Here is a 17,197-nt window from a genome sequence, read left to right as displayed (position 1 = left end):
TGAGAAGTGAAGGAAAGAGAGCTTGAGTTGGAATAGTAGTTAACATGAGAGCCAGGAAGGGAAATTAAATTATTGGCAGTACAATGGGAATGGTGTCAAGGAAGCAGGAGTTGGATTGCACAGACAAGAGAAGCTCATAGAGGGCTGGAAAACAGATTGGAGAGAAATTACAGAAAGATGCACATTCAGGGAGGGGAGGTAGCCTTAGTGGAAGTTTTTTGTGCCAGGATAAGGGAAGAGAGAGAACTATCAGAAGAAGCTGATCTCATGATCTTAGTCTTGGTAACAAAAAAAATCCATGAGCTCCTCACCACATCTCAATGGTCTTTGAGTCGATATCAATCAACATTTCTGACTGTCTTTTCCTCAGTACTGAGCAGTAGTGTCAGCTTAGCTTACCCATTCCAACCTTGCCAGGGTGAGAGTTCTGTCAACTCTTCCACAATAGCCTGTCAGATGTATTTCACAGCTGTAACTTGAAATGGTTGATTGACATCTCATTTCTGCATCAAAAGGTTTATGTGCAATTTCTGGTCTTGCTCATGTGGCTGGCAGTACAACGTAGTGAGGAATCTGAGTTGTTGGGACCTCTTACTCCCTGCTTGGGGAACATTAGAGTCTCGAGTGTCCAGTTCTACTCCAGTGCCTACATGGGCCCTGGGGATGTGTATGATATAACCAGATGTTTATCCTTGTGTTGTATATTTGTTCTGGAGCTTCCCAAAACTCTACAACTGACTCTTATAAAGAATCTTGTCAACATTCGGAACTGGAGAGCACCTGTCTGGTGGACACAACCACATCACCGATTCCAGTTTAAATGTCCACATTAGATGTATCTGTGTCAGAACAGAAGGAGAAATATTGGTCCCGTTAATCAGGAAGGGAAGAACAGTGTAGGTGTGCAAGGGGAAAGTGCTCATATCCTCTCACGATCTCTGCCAAGATGGCACTGTTCTTTGGCAACATACGATCTTACTTTACTAACGTTACTGTTCTTTTTGTTTGTAATTGTTAATTAATACACTGTTGTTGATATACCTGCTATGAAGATCCGAACATACAATGACATTTGAATTGAATTGAGCTTTAGGCTTTTTGTTTTGTAAAGGAAACTGGAATAATCTGTAAGTGAGTTGATTATTTTGAATAATCATTTCAAAGGAACTGATTTGAGGGAAAGAATTGTCAGATGTCAGATATCTTTCCACTGAACAATGTGGCATAATCTCAATTTAATTTTCATCTGCATTGTTTGCATTCATTGGCAACAAATTAATCACTAGATGATGAATTATTCTTTGGTTTATGTAAATACAGTGATTGGTTTACAACTACTGTCAGTAAAGAAATCTTAAAGCAATTAATCATCTGAGGGCCAACCATAGAGAAATTATCACTTCGGCTGTTTTATTTGAAATTGCTTTGACATATGTAGAATAAACTCAAGTTGTTTTTCTGATCTGAGAAAAGCAAAAGGGAAACAGTAGTAGTAAACTGACAGGCATGCCTCAGATACTGCAGGAGTGTTTTCCCGTTATTGCCCATCTTCTGAGAGATGTGATAATAAATGCGTACAGCAGTCAGGTGTACTCAGAAATTGGCCACCAGGCTGACTACAGTACGTCCAGTATAGCTTGATCCCTTTTATTGCAGTATCATCAAGCATCCAATGTTCATTGGAATCATAACATAAAGTCAAAGGATATTGTTTAGACAAATGCTCAATTTGTTACAGTTTCCATCCCTGCTTCTCTGGCATTACTTGAAAACGAATTCCAGCAGAGATGTGAACGCTTTGTCTTGCACACATGACTTTAAGACCCATTCTGGCAGGCTAACATGCTGAAAACGTCTGTGCAACATAATTTGGTCCTGAGCTCATCCATTGTGCTGATACTAGATCTTGAGGAGATTAACTGGCTGACCTGAAGCAGTTTGCAAATAGTTCGGGTCTTGACTTAGGTTGAATATGCTTTTAGATCCTAATGTATTTGCAATTTCTAACCCAGACCTAAATGTCAGTGTTTTAAGTGTTTTGAAATATGTCGACTGTAGTGTATGTTCCAATAAACAGCTGTCCATTATACACAACTGCATTAATAGAGTTCAAATGTTGGCACGTGTTTACACATGTTTTATGTTGCCAGGCCTTGACCTTCTCCTTGCTTGAAATCCTTTCTATAAATACATAGATTGTCCATGAGTTCACAATGAGTGCTTCTTGCTTTAAAAAGAGCATTGGCATTTTAGTTTGGGAGAGTAGGTATGATGACTGTGACAGGGCAAACTTTAAGGCACAACCTTACTACTCATTACTTATTTTTGGAATATATTCAAATCCACTTGCATACGAATTTGATATATGCAAAATCTTGGTTAAGGCCTTGTTCTGTGAAAGTAGATTTGCTCAAGCATTAATTTAACCCATTGTGGTCAGATTGACTGAGCCCTCGAAACACTGAATCAGAATCTTTGGAGTTTAAAGCTTGGACCAGGACTTCACTACTTAATGTAGGCAGTCTCCTCAATGCAGCCCTGTCAAAAGGTGAAGTTGTTGGATGTCACACCTAAATGAACTGTTAAGTTGAATACTGGTGACTCTGGCTAACAGCAAAGACCTCATGGTGCTGTTCTAAGTTCAAGGACTTGACTTTGTTTTGAGTAATGTGTTTAATGCCTACCACAAACTAAAGTGAAAGAAAGCTACAGCAAAGGTAGATTTCACATGACCACAGCAAGCCATTGTGTGCAATTGCCATCCTTCAAACATTCCCGTTTTCATTTAAAATAAATGCTGCACTACCAATTGCAGGTGCAAGTTACCCAATGTTTAACAAAGAAAATTATCTTTCAGTACCAGATTAGCAATGATTCTAGTCTGTCCCACTTTAATCCGTTTCTGCATATTCATTTCATTCATGATCTCTAAAATGTTCAGGTCTTTTAATGTTGTGTACCAGATAATGTCTCTCAACAATGGTCTAAAGAAGGGTCAATAGACCCGAAATTTGAACTCTGCTTTCTCTCCATAGATGCTGCCAGACCTGCTGAGTTTTCCCAGCAATTTCTGTTTATTGTTTCTGATTTCCAGCATATGCAATTCTCTTGATTTTTTTTTGTTGTCTTTCAGGGTCTAATTTGGATCATTCCTAGACCATGTTGATTTGTTATTGCTAGTTTCTTTGAATTGAATAAAAACTGCAAGGTTATTCTGTGCCTGATATCACTGCCCAGCACTGCTCAGTGAGCTTGCATGCTCTGATAACAAATTAGGCAAGTGCTCTGATAAATATTTCACAAATCCAACAGGAAAGAAAATTTCCAATAGGAGGATCTACCATCTATTGTTTACTAAAAAATGTTTATGAAATTTCAAACTTAAAGAAAAAGCATGTAAATATGTATGGATTGGACAGAATACAAAATTACAGCAAATAGTTATAATATGAATAAACAAAATAAAAATACAATAAAAGATTAATAGGGAATGAAAAATTAAAGTGTGATAGAGAGCTAGCTAGAAATGTAATGACAGTAAGAGTTTCTCAAGATATTTAAAAACAGAAGAGAGGTAACAAGGTAATTGTTCTGTAGAAAGTGAGTCTGGGAATTGATAATGGAAAATGAAGGTGTTGGAAATGAATTGAACAAGTAATATCAGAAAAGGGCGAGTTGTCTCATGAGGACAGGTTAAGCGGTCTAAGCTTGTATCCACTGGAGTTTAGAAGGTAAGAGGCAATTTAATTGAAATGTAAAATTCTGAGAGGTGTTGACAGGGTGAGATATGGAAAGAACGCGTGAAAGTCGAGAATTAGAGGGCATTACTTAAAAATAAGGTGTTATCCATTAAAGACAGAGATAAGGGGAATTTTTTTCCCCTTTTAGAGGGAAAATAGACCAAACTCATTTGGCTCAACAGCACAATAAAACTGCTAAGAGCTTCAGTAAATAGGCATATTGAACTGGTTTGTGAAAACTACATCAGGGCTGTCTCAGTCTGGGTCATATTTGGAGATAGTTGGTTGATGACTCATAATTCCCCTCACCCCACACACATGCTTTTTCTCCTTTCCAAGAATATCTGAGAATGGCTGCTTTGGGAGCGTGAATGAATGAATTATTGTCATGTGGACAGAAAAGACGGTTACCTCAGATTACAACAGGATCTTGATCAGATGGACAGTGGGATGAGAAATGGCAGATAGAGTTTAATTCAGATAAATGCAAGGTGCTGCATTTTGGGAAAGCAAATCTTAGCAGGACATAAGCATTTAATGGTAAGGTCCTAGGGAGTGTTGCTGAACAAAGAGACTTTGGAGTACAGGTTCATAGCTCCTTAAAAGTAGAGTCGCAGGTAGATAGGATAGTGATGAAGGTGTATGGTATGCTTTCCTTTATTGGTCAGAGTATTGAGTACAAGAGTTGGGAGTCATGTTGTGGTTGTACAGGACATTGATTAGGCTACTTTTGGAATACTGCATGGAATTCTGGTCTCCTTCCTATCGGAAAGATGTTGTGAAACTTGAAAGGATTCAGAAAAGATTTATGAGGAAGTTGCCAGGGTTGGAGGATTTGAGCTACAGGCAGAAGTTGAACAGGCTGGAGTTGTTTTCCCCGGAGCATTGGAGGCTGAGGAGCGACCTTGTAGAGGTTTATAAAATCATAAGCATGGATAAGTTAAATAGACAAAGTCTTTTCCCTGGGGTGGGGGAGTCCAGAACTAGAGGGCATAGGTTTAGGGTGAGAGGGGAAAGATTTAAAAGAGACCTAAGGGGCAACGTTTTCACACAGAGGGTGGTACGTGTATGGAATGAGCTATCAGAGGAAGTGGTGGAGGCTGGTACAATTGCAACATTTAAAAGACATCTGGACGGGTATATGAATAGGATGGGTTTGGAGGGACATGGGCTAGGTGCTGGCAGGTGGGACTAGGTTGGGTTGGGATATCTGGTTGGCATGGACAAGTTGGACCAAAAAGTCTGTTTCTGTGCTGTACATCTCTATGACTCTATGTACATTTTATAGCGAGAAAACATTAAATACAATGAGAGGCTTTTCCAATGTCACCATGATCAGGCTCCACTTTGAATCGTTTAAGAAAAATGGGGAAAAGGAAAGATATAGATTAAAGAGAGTCCATCAGTACTGAGCTAGCTCATCATCAACAATGTCTGTGTCACTATCCCTCCTCCACCACCTCACCACCGTCTACGCCAGACCCAACCAGTGTCAAAGTTGCCATTCTTCAGGAGCTATCTTTTGTTTCTAAGCCCACCTCACTGATGTTGCCATGATGCCATTGCACTATTGCTTCACCACCACCAGCATTGAAGTCGCCAATTCCCAAGGGCCACCTTTCACCACAGGGCCGACCTTGCCAACGTGGCATCCACTGATGTAGCAGCCTCCGATACTGATGCCAGGTCCCGTGCTTACCCTCGCATAAGTCTGAGCTGGGCTCATTCACTGCTGTCATAACGTCCACACTGGATCCACTTTTGTCCACATTGGGATCCCTTGCCACTATCTTCCAAACTCAAGAGAAAAAAACCAAAAGAAAATAACAAAAGGAAAAGAAAAGCGGTGGAGCAGACGAGATACAACTCAGGAGCCTTACTCCACCGCCATCTTGATGACCAAGGACTAGTCATTGCAGATATAGCAAATAACAATCTCTACAGTCTCATTATAATTGGACAGCTCAGGAGTAACAGCCTTGAGAACCACCATGGAAAGCATCAACCCAAACTTTGGATAATGAAGCAAAATTGAAAATCTTTGATTGATTTTGAAGCATAATGCTGGTGGCCATTCATCTCGACAAATACACTGGAAAGCCAATTAGCTGGAGGAACTTACCAAGTCGTTCTAAATAACAAGATTATTTGCCTTATGTTTGGTCATACAGAATTTATGTGTTGCTGAAAAAAGATGCATCTTGTTGAAACTCATCATCTTACAGTCATCAGGGCATCTCACAAGAGTGCTAATTCAAGGGCAAAACCAACATTCATACTACATGAATGGAGAGTACTGATTTATTGGCAAGTGGCTGCTGGTCAGTACAAGCATTGCCAGGGGAGTGTACCCAGGCTTACAGCCTGACGTGATTTACATGTTAAACACAGCTAACTGATTCCAATTGATCAGGATAATACCCTGAGGAATTAGCCAGGAAATGGCTGTTAGCCACATGCAAAATAGGTGACAGTCATTCACTCAGGGCATTGTGATGACCAATGAGCATCAACGTACCTGGTTTCAAAACTTAAAATCTGGCTGTTAACTGTCAGCCATCATTAATGGATGCATTCTCTTTGACAATGCCTTTTCAATTCAGAGCCCACCAGCCAACCAATCCACACTCTTCTCTCACTCAGAATAAATGTGGGTTTCCCTCTTAAATGATTATATTTGGGAAATGTCCTGATGAGTTTAAGATGAAAAGCTGTGACAAAATGTGTCTTTGTGTTGCCAATACTTGTCATAAACAAGCACTATTACAACCTTACAATGGTGGCCACAATGGACTCTGGTTTCCAGCATCTGCAGTCATCGTTTTTACCATCCAACTGTCAACTGCTGTCCTAAATAGAAATGAGCAAAATGTATAGATTCAATAGCCTTGTAGCCACTGAGAAAAAATGATCTACACATCTATCATTGAACTGATGCCCTCTTCTGATTAATTGAACATTGCAAGTATCTTTATTGCAGGATTCTGGTCAACACACATACAACCTTTGGCAATCAGTGCTGAATGAATAGTAAAGAAAGCAATGCACAGATGCTGCTGTGTTCAGAGATGAAATACATCTGCTAAAGGATAAATGCCATTAAATACAGATTGCGCATTTCCTTTTAAATTCTCTGTGTACTAGATAATGCTTCCACTTTAGTTAAAAAAAATCAATGTACAGCAGTTCTGTCATCATCTGTAAAACAGGTCAAGGTTTCACCCAAAATGCCTTCAATCTGATTATCACCTTCAAATAGTAACTGAACTGTGCAATTTCAGCATTATCTGGTATTAATTCAGCTCTGGAATCCCTGCACTATTTATTTTACTGGGCTTTGCCTGCATTAAGTGTTCAATTTTTAAAAAATCGTGTGTTAAAAATATGACTTTGTTAAGTCTGCCAGATGTTTAAATTAAGTTGCTGAAAGAATCTGAAGAATGAAAGCCTGCCTGTAACAACAAGCGGTGTTGCATAGTGCTTGGCAAATGGTTCGTTTAACACTAATCTCTAGCCAAGAACATTTTGGTTAAGTATACAAAGAGGAAAATAGTCACAAGGAACAAGAGGGAGAATCCAAATTGGTTTTTAAAAACTGCAACCACAATCAATTCATCTGCTAAATGGAGAAGTATAATTTTAAATGTCAGCCAAACATTTCTTTGTTTTAAATCACACATACAAAATTGTTAATCCCATTCTCCGAGCACTTAGATGTGAAATTTTCAAGTTGCAAAAGGTTTTCAAACACTTCTTTTTCCTTTTATAGTTAAAACAATGTTTGCCAGGCATTTTAAGAAAACATCCCTTCAAGACTTTCTTTTAAACCAGATCTGCATTTATTATGCCAATGCTCATTTCCAGTACTTAATTCAATATTCAGTAATATGGTAATGACAAATTATACTGCTCTTATTCTGCAAACATGTGATCTGCAGATTTTGCAAAATAATTATTATTTAATAAAGCATTATTTTTCAGTGACTGAACTCAAATTAACATCAACACCCAGTTCTCTTCAGATTTTTATCTTGTTCCTTTTTTTTTGAATGCTTTCATTAAAATAATAATGTGACCCCCAATCATTTCAACCAGCACTCCAATGCACATTACTTAAGGGTAACATGCTTTAATAACAGCCATTTGGTTATGTGGATTTTTGAAATTCTTTTGTAGAGTTGTGTTTCTATGAACACAATAACACTCAAAGTGATACAAAGATAAATACTGCATATAAGTCACAAATTTGTAGTGACATTTGCACAGGGTGGAATTGAAATTGACCTGTGTCAGAAGGCAAAATGGGCTTCTGGAAGTGAGTGATAAAGAACTAGAGGAAGATACAAACTAGGCTGTTGACTTTGTATGATCATATTTGGTGCTACTTGTATAGGCCAATTTTCTGCAGATATTGTGAAGCCATTAATGCAGAATGTATTACTCTGCTTTAAGGGAAGCGGTGTCCCATTAAGGCTATGATGCTTAATTGTTAATGAGTGAACATTGGACAAAGCCTACTTATTGTCACAGCTTATCATCACCACTTTTGACTATGTGATTAGAGTTTTATGATGACTTTGCAAAACATTCTGGCTTCTGTACCAAACCTGTGCCAAATAAATGTGTTTCAGTATTCAAGCACCCCCTTTTTACATGTGACACAGATATTTGAATGTTGTAATGTGTACAACAGGAAATGCATGACAGTTATAAACATTTCCATTATGTAAGCAAATTATCTGTGGTAAACATAAGATAGAGGATGTACTAGTAATGAAATCATTATGCCATACAAAATATACTATTCGATTATTTTATTAAGTCCAATTTTTGTTAAGTAAACATTGGGTGAGATCATTGGTAGATTCTTGTACTGTTAAGTTAACAAGATGTATGTTTTTAGTGAAGTCAGACTAACAGCATGCAGGCTTATGCCTTTAACTTTATTGACTGGAAAATTTTGCATCAAATATACAGCTCAGGAATGAGCCATTTGTTCCAATGAGTCCATACTCAACTTCATGCTCCGTAATTCTGCAAACTCTTTCCTTGTGGAAATCCATCATCATAATCCTCAATTAGGTTCATCCTCATTTTCCTATTTAGCTTCCTATTAAATGTTTGTGTACCACTCACTCCAGTCACACATTGTGATACTGAGTTCCGGTATTTCTTGGGTGACTAACTAATATTGGTGACCTCTAGTTACCCTGCAGCCAACAAAAGGAAACACTATCTCAGTATCCACTCTAACAAATGTCTTGATTATTTTAAAGACTTCCATCAAGTCACTCTGCAACTGGGTCCTTTCTTGCAAAGTGGAATTGTTCAGCCACAATTTTCCTATGCCTTCAAAACAATAGTCTTCATTCTTTTACAGTGAAAATAAAAATGGAAATTTGCATTGGACTGTGCTGTGTTGAAACATGCATAGCCACTATGAAGACAGCAGCAGTTTATCTGTGTGAAGTCACTGTGAAAATCAACTTCATTAAAACATATAACATTCTTAGGAGTCTTGACAGGGTTGATGCTATCAAGATTAGTTTGTGATTGCAGAGTTTCAGACTAAGAGTCATTCTCTTGGAATGAATGGTCAGCCATTTTGTGCTGAGATGATATCATACACAGGACTGCATAGTTTTGGAAATTCTCAATTCCACAGGATGGCAGATGCTCATTCATTGAGTAGATTCAAGACAGAGATCAAGAGATATTTTAGAAGTTACGGAAATGATGGAACTTAAGGACAGGATGGAGGAGTGGAGCTGTACAAAAGCAGCCACAATCTTATTGTGTGAAAGCTGTAAATTCCGATCTTCATATCATCTTATGAATGATATTAATCCCAATCACTGTTAACCGTAACCCCCCCACTGGGAACTTTTTGGCTTATGTGACACTTTAAGCATGAGTCATTAGAAATGGCCAGACAGGTGGAGAGTGCAGTTCATAAAGCATTTGGTATCCTAGTCTTTGTTCATAGTGGCAATGGGTACAAGAACAAAAAGGTTATGTTGAACATGGATAAGATATTAGTTAAGTTATCATATTTCCAGAGGACCAGGCAACTGCGCTCTCATGCAGATGACTGGTGGAGAGTTTAACCTGAGGTCATCATACCTCAGGTGAGGGGAGAGGTTGAGAAGTAGGGACCTTCCTGATAACCTCCGTCAAAGTGGGAACTGGATCCCTGCCATTGACATCGCACTGAACTGCAAACCAGGAACTGAGCTTACTGACCAACAAGATACTGGTTAGACCTCAGGTGGATGTTTGTCGACAGTTTTGGGCATCATACCTTGAAGAAGGATGTGAATGCAATGAAGAGAGTGCAGAAGAGGTTTACTAGAATTGTTTGAGGAATGAGAAACCTCACTTATAAAAATAGATTGGAGAAGGTGGGTCTTCCCTTTTCTTGAAGAGGAAAAAAGCTAAGTGATCGAAGTTTGCAAAATCAGGTGACACCAGGAAAGGCATGAAAAAAAGGTTTTTCACACAGCAGTGAATAGTGTCTGGAACGCATGGCTTGGAAGTGCGATGGAGGTAGGCTCAATTGAGGCATTCAAGAAGGCATTAAATATTTTTTTGAATCAAAGCAATGGTCAGGGATACAGAGAAAATGCAGGAGAATAGAACTAAATCGTCATGCTCATTCAGAGCCAGGGCAGACCTGACACCAAATGGCTGCCCCCTGCATAATGACACAGCAGAATTAGGCCATTCAGCCCATTGAGTCTGCTCTGCCATTTGATCAAGGTAGATATGTTTCTCAAGGAGAAAGTAAGGACTGCAGTTGCTGGAGATCAGAGCTGAAAATGTGTTGCTGGAAAAGTGCAGCAGGTCAGGCAGCATCCAAAGAGCAGGAGAATCGACGTTTCGGGCATGAGCCCTTCTTCAGGAAGCAGGGCTCATGCCCGAAACATCGATTCTCCTGCTCTTTGGATGCTGCCTGACCTGATATGTTTCTCAACCCATCCTTCTGCCTTCTTCCATAACCTGTGCTCCCCTTGCTAATCACCAAGAACCTATTTATCTCTGTCTGAAATATATTCAATGACTTGGCCTCCACAGCCTTCTGCAGCAATGAGTTCCACAGATTTACCAACCTCTGGCTGAAGAAATCCTTCCCCATCTCAGTTCTAAAGGCTGTGCCCTCAGTCCTAATCTCTCTTACCAGTGGAAGCAGCTTCTCCAAATCCACTCCAGCCAGACCTCTCAGTATTCTGTAAGTATCAAAAAGATCCTCCCTTATCCTTCCAAACTCCATTGAGTACAGACTCGGAGTCCTCAATCACTCCTCAAATGACACCCTGGCATCATTCCCGTAATCCTCCTCTGGAACCCTCCAATGACAGCATATACTTCCTTAGGTACAGGGCTGAAAGCTGCTCACAGTATTCCAAATGTGGTCTGACCAAAGCCTTTTTACAGCCTCAGCAGTATATCTCTGCTCTTGCATTCTTGTCCTCTTGAAAGCAATGCTAACATTGTATTTCTTTTCCTAACCACTAAACGAATCTGAATGTTAACCTTATGGGATTCCTGAACTAGGACTCCTAAGTCCCTTCACCTTTAGATTTCTGAAGCCTTTCCATGTTTAGAATATAGCCTATGCATGTATTATTCCAAGCAAAGTACATAATCTCACATGTTTCCACATTATACTCCATCTGCCACTTCTTTGCCCACTCTCTTAGACTGTCCAAGCCCTTCTGCAGCCTCCTTGTTCCCTCAACAATCCTTGGCCCCTACCTATTTTTAGGCAATCTTTGGGAAACTTTGCAGCAATTCCCTCAGTTCCTTTGTCCAGATTGGTAATCTATAACATGAACAGATGTGGTCCCTGCCATCTAGTAAAGGACCACTTTAACCCCTTCTTCTTGTCAGCTTGCCCCTAACACCATGGCCTGTTCTCTTATTTAGCAGCCTCTTGTGCAGCACCTTGTTTCTCTGATTTGCAACCTGTTTTTCTCTCCTCGCCATCTCCTCCCATCACTAGTACAATCCTCTATGCCTTATCACTCAAGTTATTCTGCCTAATCTCTTCTGGCTTCCTCCTATTACATACTCCCTATTGTTGGAAGAGATTTGAGGAAGTAAGTGAGAACTTGTTTGTTTCCTCCTAAGAATGAATGATGACTATCAGCACTGATACTGTTCCATCCCTCACAACTGGCATAATCTAGCACTGGATAAGAAATAGACAATAAAAAGGGTAAATGAAAGACTCACATGGAAAGTGGAATTATTTACAATGGTATTGTAAAAACTTCCTTCTGATCTTTGAGACACTGTGCATGTTTAGGATGAGATTATACAGCCTTTCCATTAGAAAAATTACAAACGACCTATGAACACCAATGATTTATGCAGAAGTGAGAACTATTCAATTACCTTGCATCAAATCCCACAATTTGGTGTGCTCAAAACTCTAAAGGAAAATTGAAAAGGAATGTATTCCATTCACTTACATCATGATTTGGCAGCCTGAAGCTAAATATTTATTCAGTTAATTTACCCAAATTAAACAGTCTGAATGGTGCACTCTGGAAAACACTGTTAGTTTTCTATATTTTCCAATGACGTATAATGATGGAATTAGGAATCAAAGATGTACTGTTTTGGACGTAGGAATCAATGTGCAGTGACTTTTTTTATGTCCTATTTAGTTGACACTCCTGACCCTTACATTGAATTGTTCATCGCCACGGCACCAGAGGGCCGCAAACGCACCAAGTACCTCAACAACATTGTCAACCCAGAATGGAATGAGACATTTGAATTTCTTCTTGACCCCAATGAGAAGAATATTATGGAGGTAAAATGTCCTCTTCCAGATAATTGGATTTGGATATTCAATTCTAATCATATAGATTAGTGATTATCATTGATGTACATTAACAGTGTATATAAACAGTATTTATGTATGTTGTATATAAATGCCATAATCAGCTGTGAACAGTTACATCTTATGCAATCTCAAAACTGTACAAGTGTTTCAATTTGTTGACCCTACTGGTTAAAAAGAACAACACTTCCATGAAGTAAACCGATGATACTCAATTAGCTCTGAAGAAACTGGGCTTGAAGTGTGAACTCTGTTTATCTCTCCAGTTATCACCAGATCTGCTGAGTTTCTCCAGCACTTTGTTTTTATTTCAGATTTCCAGCATCCGTAGTACTTTGCTTTTGCATTAGCAAATATAAGCGTTACATCACTCTCCCAATTAAACTCTCGCCGCTCCCATCTGTAATTCCACATAGAAGCAGACAGACACAATGTATTGGTATTATATACAGAAGGAGAAAATTGGAAAAGCACTCAATGGCCCCAGTCCTCAGGATTCTCTGAAATGACTCTTTTGCTGACAGGGCTTGCTGCTCTTCAGTCTCTTTCTGATATTGTCTCCGATATGGTTACATGTATGTCCCAGTTGTTCTGGGATAATGGTGTGATCTATTCTTTTATATTCTTGGACATAATCTATAACATTATTGAGATAAAATTGAATTTTTCCCATTTTGGGAAATAATTATTTTGAATTTCTGCTCTTGATTATCCAGTGACTGCGCATTGTGTAGATGTCAGATATGACAGAACAGGATTGATCACAGAGATGAATAACTTACCTGCCACATCAAGGCTCATTTAAGAAGAATGGTTACTTGGGCAAATTTCAGATTTCCCTTTGGCAGTGAGTGCTTTCAGGAGCAGTGCAATTAATGTTAAACAGACAAATGGACAATGAAGGAACTTTAGTGTTTGGATCAGATCCTGCAGAAAAGCTTATGCAATTCTTATGGTCAGCTGCTTACATTTGGCCAATCTGATTTCTGCTGTGGACACATGACCTGATTATTTTGATGTATTTGCTTCATAGATTACTTTAATGGATGCAAATTATGTGATGGATGAAACTTTGGGCACTACCTCATTCAATATTGGAGAGAACATCAAAATAGGAGAAAAGAAGGAGTTTTCATTCGTCTTCAATAATGTAAGTTTTTTTTTAATGAATCGTGTGCAAAGATATTATACCAAACAAACATCGCATAATCTTCAATCAGCCCTACTGACCATCCTGTCAGTGTATGGCATCTTACTTCATTCCTACTTTCTTCCAACGGTCTTGTCAGTTTTTACTGTCTGTCTCAATCTCCTTCCATACTAATAAATTAGAGTACTCTTCCACTTAAGTAAAGGTGTCCCATCTAATTGCTCCTTTTTTCCAACTTCATGAGTTTGACCACATCCCCTTAGTCAAAGTTACTACACAGAGGTCAACCCCTCTGTTATTTAGACCAGACACCCAGAAAAGCTTGTCTTGCCTTGTAATCTGTTAGGGGTATTGTTTTATCAGAACAGCAATTCCTACTTGCACCTCATGCACAGTAGTACTAGTCCTCCCCATCTTATTCCTGCATATGTCCTCTTACTGTTGAAACAAATCTTTCAACTTGGTTCTTTGCTCCTAAAACAGATAGCTCAATAACCTATCCCACTCCTCAAGGACGTCCTCATTATTTACCATACTTTGAGGCACATCAAAATCTCCATCTGGATTTGATTCCTCACTCTGTGGAGATGGAGATTTTGATTTGATTCCTGTTTCTCCAGTTCCCTGTCTCTATTATAGTAAGGTTTCAACGTAGTCACGTGACATATCCGGCACAGTTTTTTTTCTATCTGGCATCTTTACCAGATAGTTTACTAGACTCAACTTTTTTCAATTTGATAGGGACCATTAAACCTGGCTTTGAAGGGATCCCCTACCACTGGTAACAATACTAATGCATCATCCCCACAGGAAAATGTTTGAATTTTAGAATTTTTATCTGCCACCTGTTTCACTCCATGCAGTGCACTCTTCAGGTGCTGTTTAGGTAACTTACATACCTGATTTAATATCTCCCTCACCTCAGATACATAATCCAAACATGAAATCTCTGACTTTGATCTGGAAAACTTTTCTTGAACTAATTTCAAGAGGCCTCTCACTTCATTTCCAAATATTAACTCAAAGGGAGTATCTGAGTGGATTTGTTTAGTGCACCTCTATAATGGCAAACAATATGAATTGAATACCTTTATCCCAATTATTTGGGTAATCCTGACCATATGCTCTCTTCAGGGCCTGATGCAAGCTTTCCAAAGCTCCCTCAGAGTCACTGGATTTAAAGTGCTGTCTGTCTAATCTATCCATAACCTCCTCAAGCCACCTAGCAGTAAAATTAGATCCTTTGTCTTACTGAATCTCTCTGGGTAGTCCATACTGGGTAAAGAAAACTACCAACTCCTCTAACACCCTTTTTACATTGATACTCCGTAATGGAATTGCCTCCAGAAATCTGGTAGACACATCCATTATGGCTAGCAAGTACTGGTTCCCACTTTTAGTTTCAGGGAGGGGACCTATACAATAAATTATAACCCACGTGAAAGGTTCTTTGAATGTGGGAATTGCCAATAATGATGCGGGTTTTATTACTGCCTGTATCTTACCTACCATTTGACATGTATGACATGTACAGCAAAAGTTAACCATATCCTTGTGCAGTCCAGGACAATAGAAGTGGTTTTGTACTTTAGCCTGAGACTTCCTCACCCTAGGTGACTCTCTACAGGTAATTAACGTGCTACCCGTAATACTTTCGGTCTGTATGCTACCAGCAACATAACCTGGTACGCTTTCATCCATTTCTTCCCCGGCACTAACCTGGTGTGCTCTCCATTTTCATTTTAGGATTCTATCCTAAAGACAATAACCCTTGGGAATATATTCTGATGTCTTTTCTGAGTATGCATCTCTATATATATTTTATTGTCTCATCTTTCTGTTGTAAGTCCATTAGCCTTTCAGGACAAAGTATCTCTGCCTGACCTTCTACCTGTACAGGTTTTCCCTGCACCATCACATCTAACAGGGTGTCAACTAACTGAACCTCAACTCCTTGTCTTTCTCTTTAGTTTTTGCTTCTTGCTGTGACTTACGACAATGGGATCTTGTTACTATACAGTCTGGAAAAAATTCAGGATGTTTGTCTTTTAACTCCTCTGTTCCCTGGTCTTCCTTTGGCTTCTTCACAAGGGGTGTCACTCCCACTGTAGATCCTGCTAAATCATTCTCAAGAACAAACTGTATTTCTAGAACTGACATTATGTCAATCATTCCTACTGTAACTTCCCCAGTCTTGAGTTGGCATTCCAACCTGATCTTACATAGGAGAATGCTAAATTTCTGTCCATCTATTCCACAAATGACCATTCTCTCAGGTAACAGGTCAGGTAGAATGCAGATATGTTCATGTCTTACTATTAGAGATTGATTAGCTCCTGCACTTCTCAAAATTGTAACTTCTTTCCCTTCTCCCCCTGTTCTTCCTGAGTAAACTTTATCCACAGAGGTGAAGTTTTTATAGAGATCAAGCACTAACTCAATACCCAGCCCCTGCCTATGCTGTGTACTCTCCTGCAGCTACTTGACTTGTTTTGGGATTTCCTTTACTACTTCCATTAATCCAACAGGCTTTGGCTCTCTTACTACATCTTTTCCTACAGTGCCTTTCTTCAATGACTAGCACTGTGAGAAAGGATGTAGTAAGAGAGACTAGCACTGTGACTTTACTTATCCTACCTTACCATAGTGGAAACACCTGACACCTTTCACGTCCTTTTCAATCTCTTGGGCTTCTTTTTTCACATGTGGTAACCTATTACCAGTGTGATCTACTCTTTGTTTTGTAGTGTAGGCTCTCCTCTTCTCCCAATTTCTATCCCTCGTAGGATGAAACCTTTGCTGGAAGCTAAACTTTGCCTTATGCACCAATGCATAGCCATCTGCCGTCTCTGTTGCTCTTCTCACTTTTTGAACTTTCTGTTCATCCAAATAAGTTCTTATCATCTCTGTAAGTGAGTTTTTGAACTCCTCCAGCAGAATAATCTGCCTTAGAGCCACATATGTCTGATCTGTTTTTAAGGCCCACATCCATCTATCAAAATTGCGATGTTTAATACTTTCGAACTCAACATAAGTCTGACCTGGTTCCTTCTTTATGTTTCTGAACCACTGTCGAAACGCTTCTGGTACCAACACGTAGACATCAAAATAGCCTTTTTGACACCTGTATAATCTCTTGACCCCTCATCTGATAGCACTGCAAATACCTCACTAGCTCTGCCTGCCAGCTTAGTCTGATCTAGCATTACCCAAAGGTCCTCTGGCCATTCCTTCTGCCAAACAAATTTTTCAAATGAAATAAAAAAAGGCTTCAACATCTTTCTCAAAATGTGGCAACATTTTAACATATTTGTTTACTTCAAAACCTTCTCCTTTCATCTTCATCCTGACTCATTCACAATTTCTACAGTTCAAGTTCTTCCTCTCTCTCTCTCTTTCTTCTCTCTCTTTTCTTCTCTCTTTTTCTTTTTGCTCAGACAAGAACCTTCTCTCCCT

The 17,197-nt window shown here is 39.2% G+C and overlaps 1 protein-coding gene across 3 annotated transcripts in view; it reads left to right on the top strand.

Annotated features, from left to right (window-relative positions):
* LOC132819041 (cytosolic phospholipase A2-like) overlaps positions 1 to 17,197 on the top strand; it is a 137,554-nt gene that overhangs the window by 45,285 nt on the left and 75,072 nt on the right. For 2 of the 3 annotated variants that reach the window (XM_060830318.1, XM_060830319.1), the window contains exons 4-5: positions 12,413 to 12,561; positions 13,625 to 13,741. In XM_060830318.1, the coding sequence (XP_060686301.1) occupies positions 12,413 to 12,561; positions 13,625 to 13,741 (266 nt within the window). Of the gene's footprint in view, positions 1 to 12,412; positions 12,562 to 13,624; positions 13,742 to 17,197 lie in introns of those variants that run through there. The other variant, XM_060830322.1, reaches the window with a different exon arrangement.

Source organism: Hemiscyllium ocellatum, chromosome 9 (genome assembly GCF_020745735.1).
Source record: "Hemiscyllium ocellatum isolate sHemOce1 chromosome 9, sHemOce1.pat.X.cur, whole genome shotgun sequence".
NCBI classification, from domain to species: Eukaryota; Metazoa; Chordata; class Chondrichthyes; order Orectolobiformes; family Hemiscylliidae; genus Hemiscyllium; species Hemiscyllium ocellatum.
The sequence above is the reverse complement of the archived record's forward strand: the minus strand, read 5'-3'. Positions and strand labels throughout refer to the sequence as shown.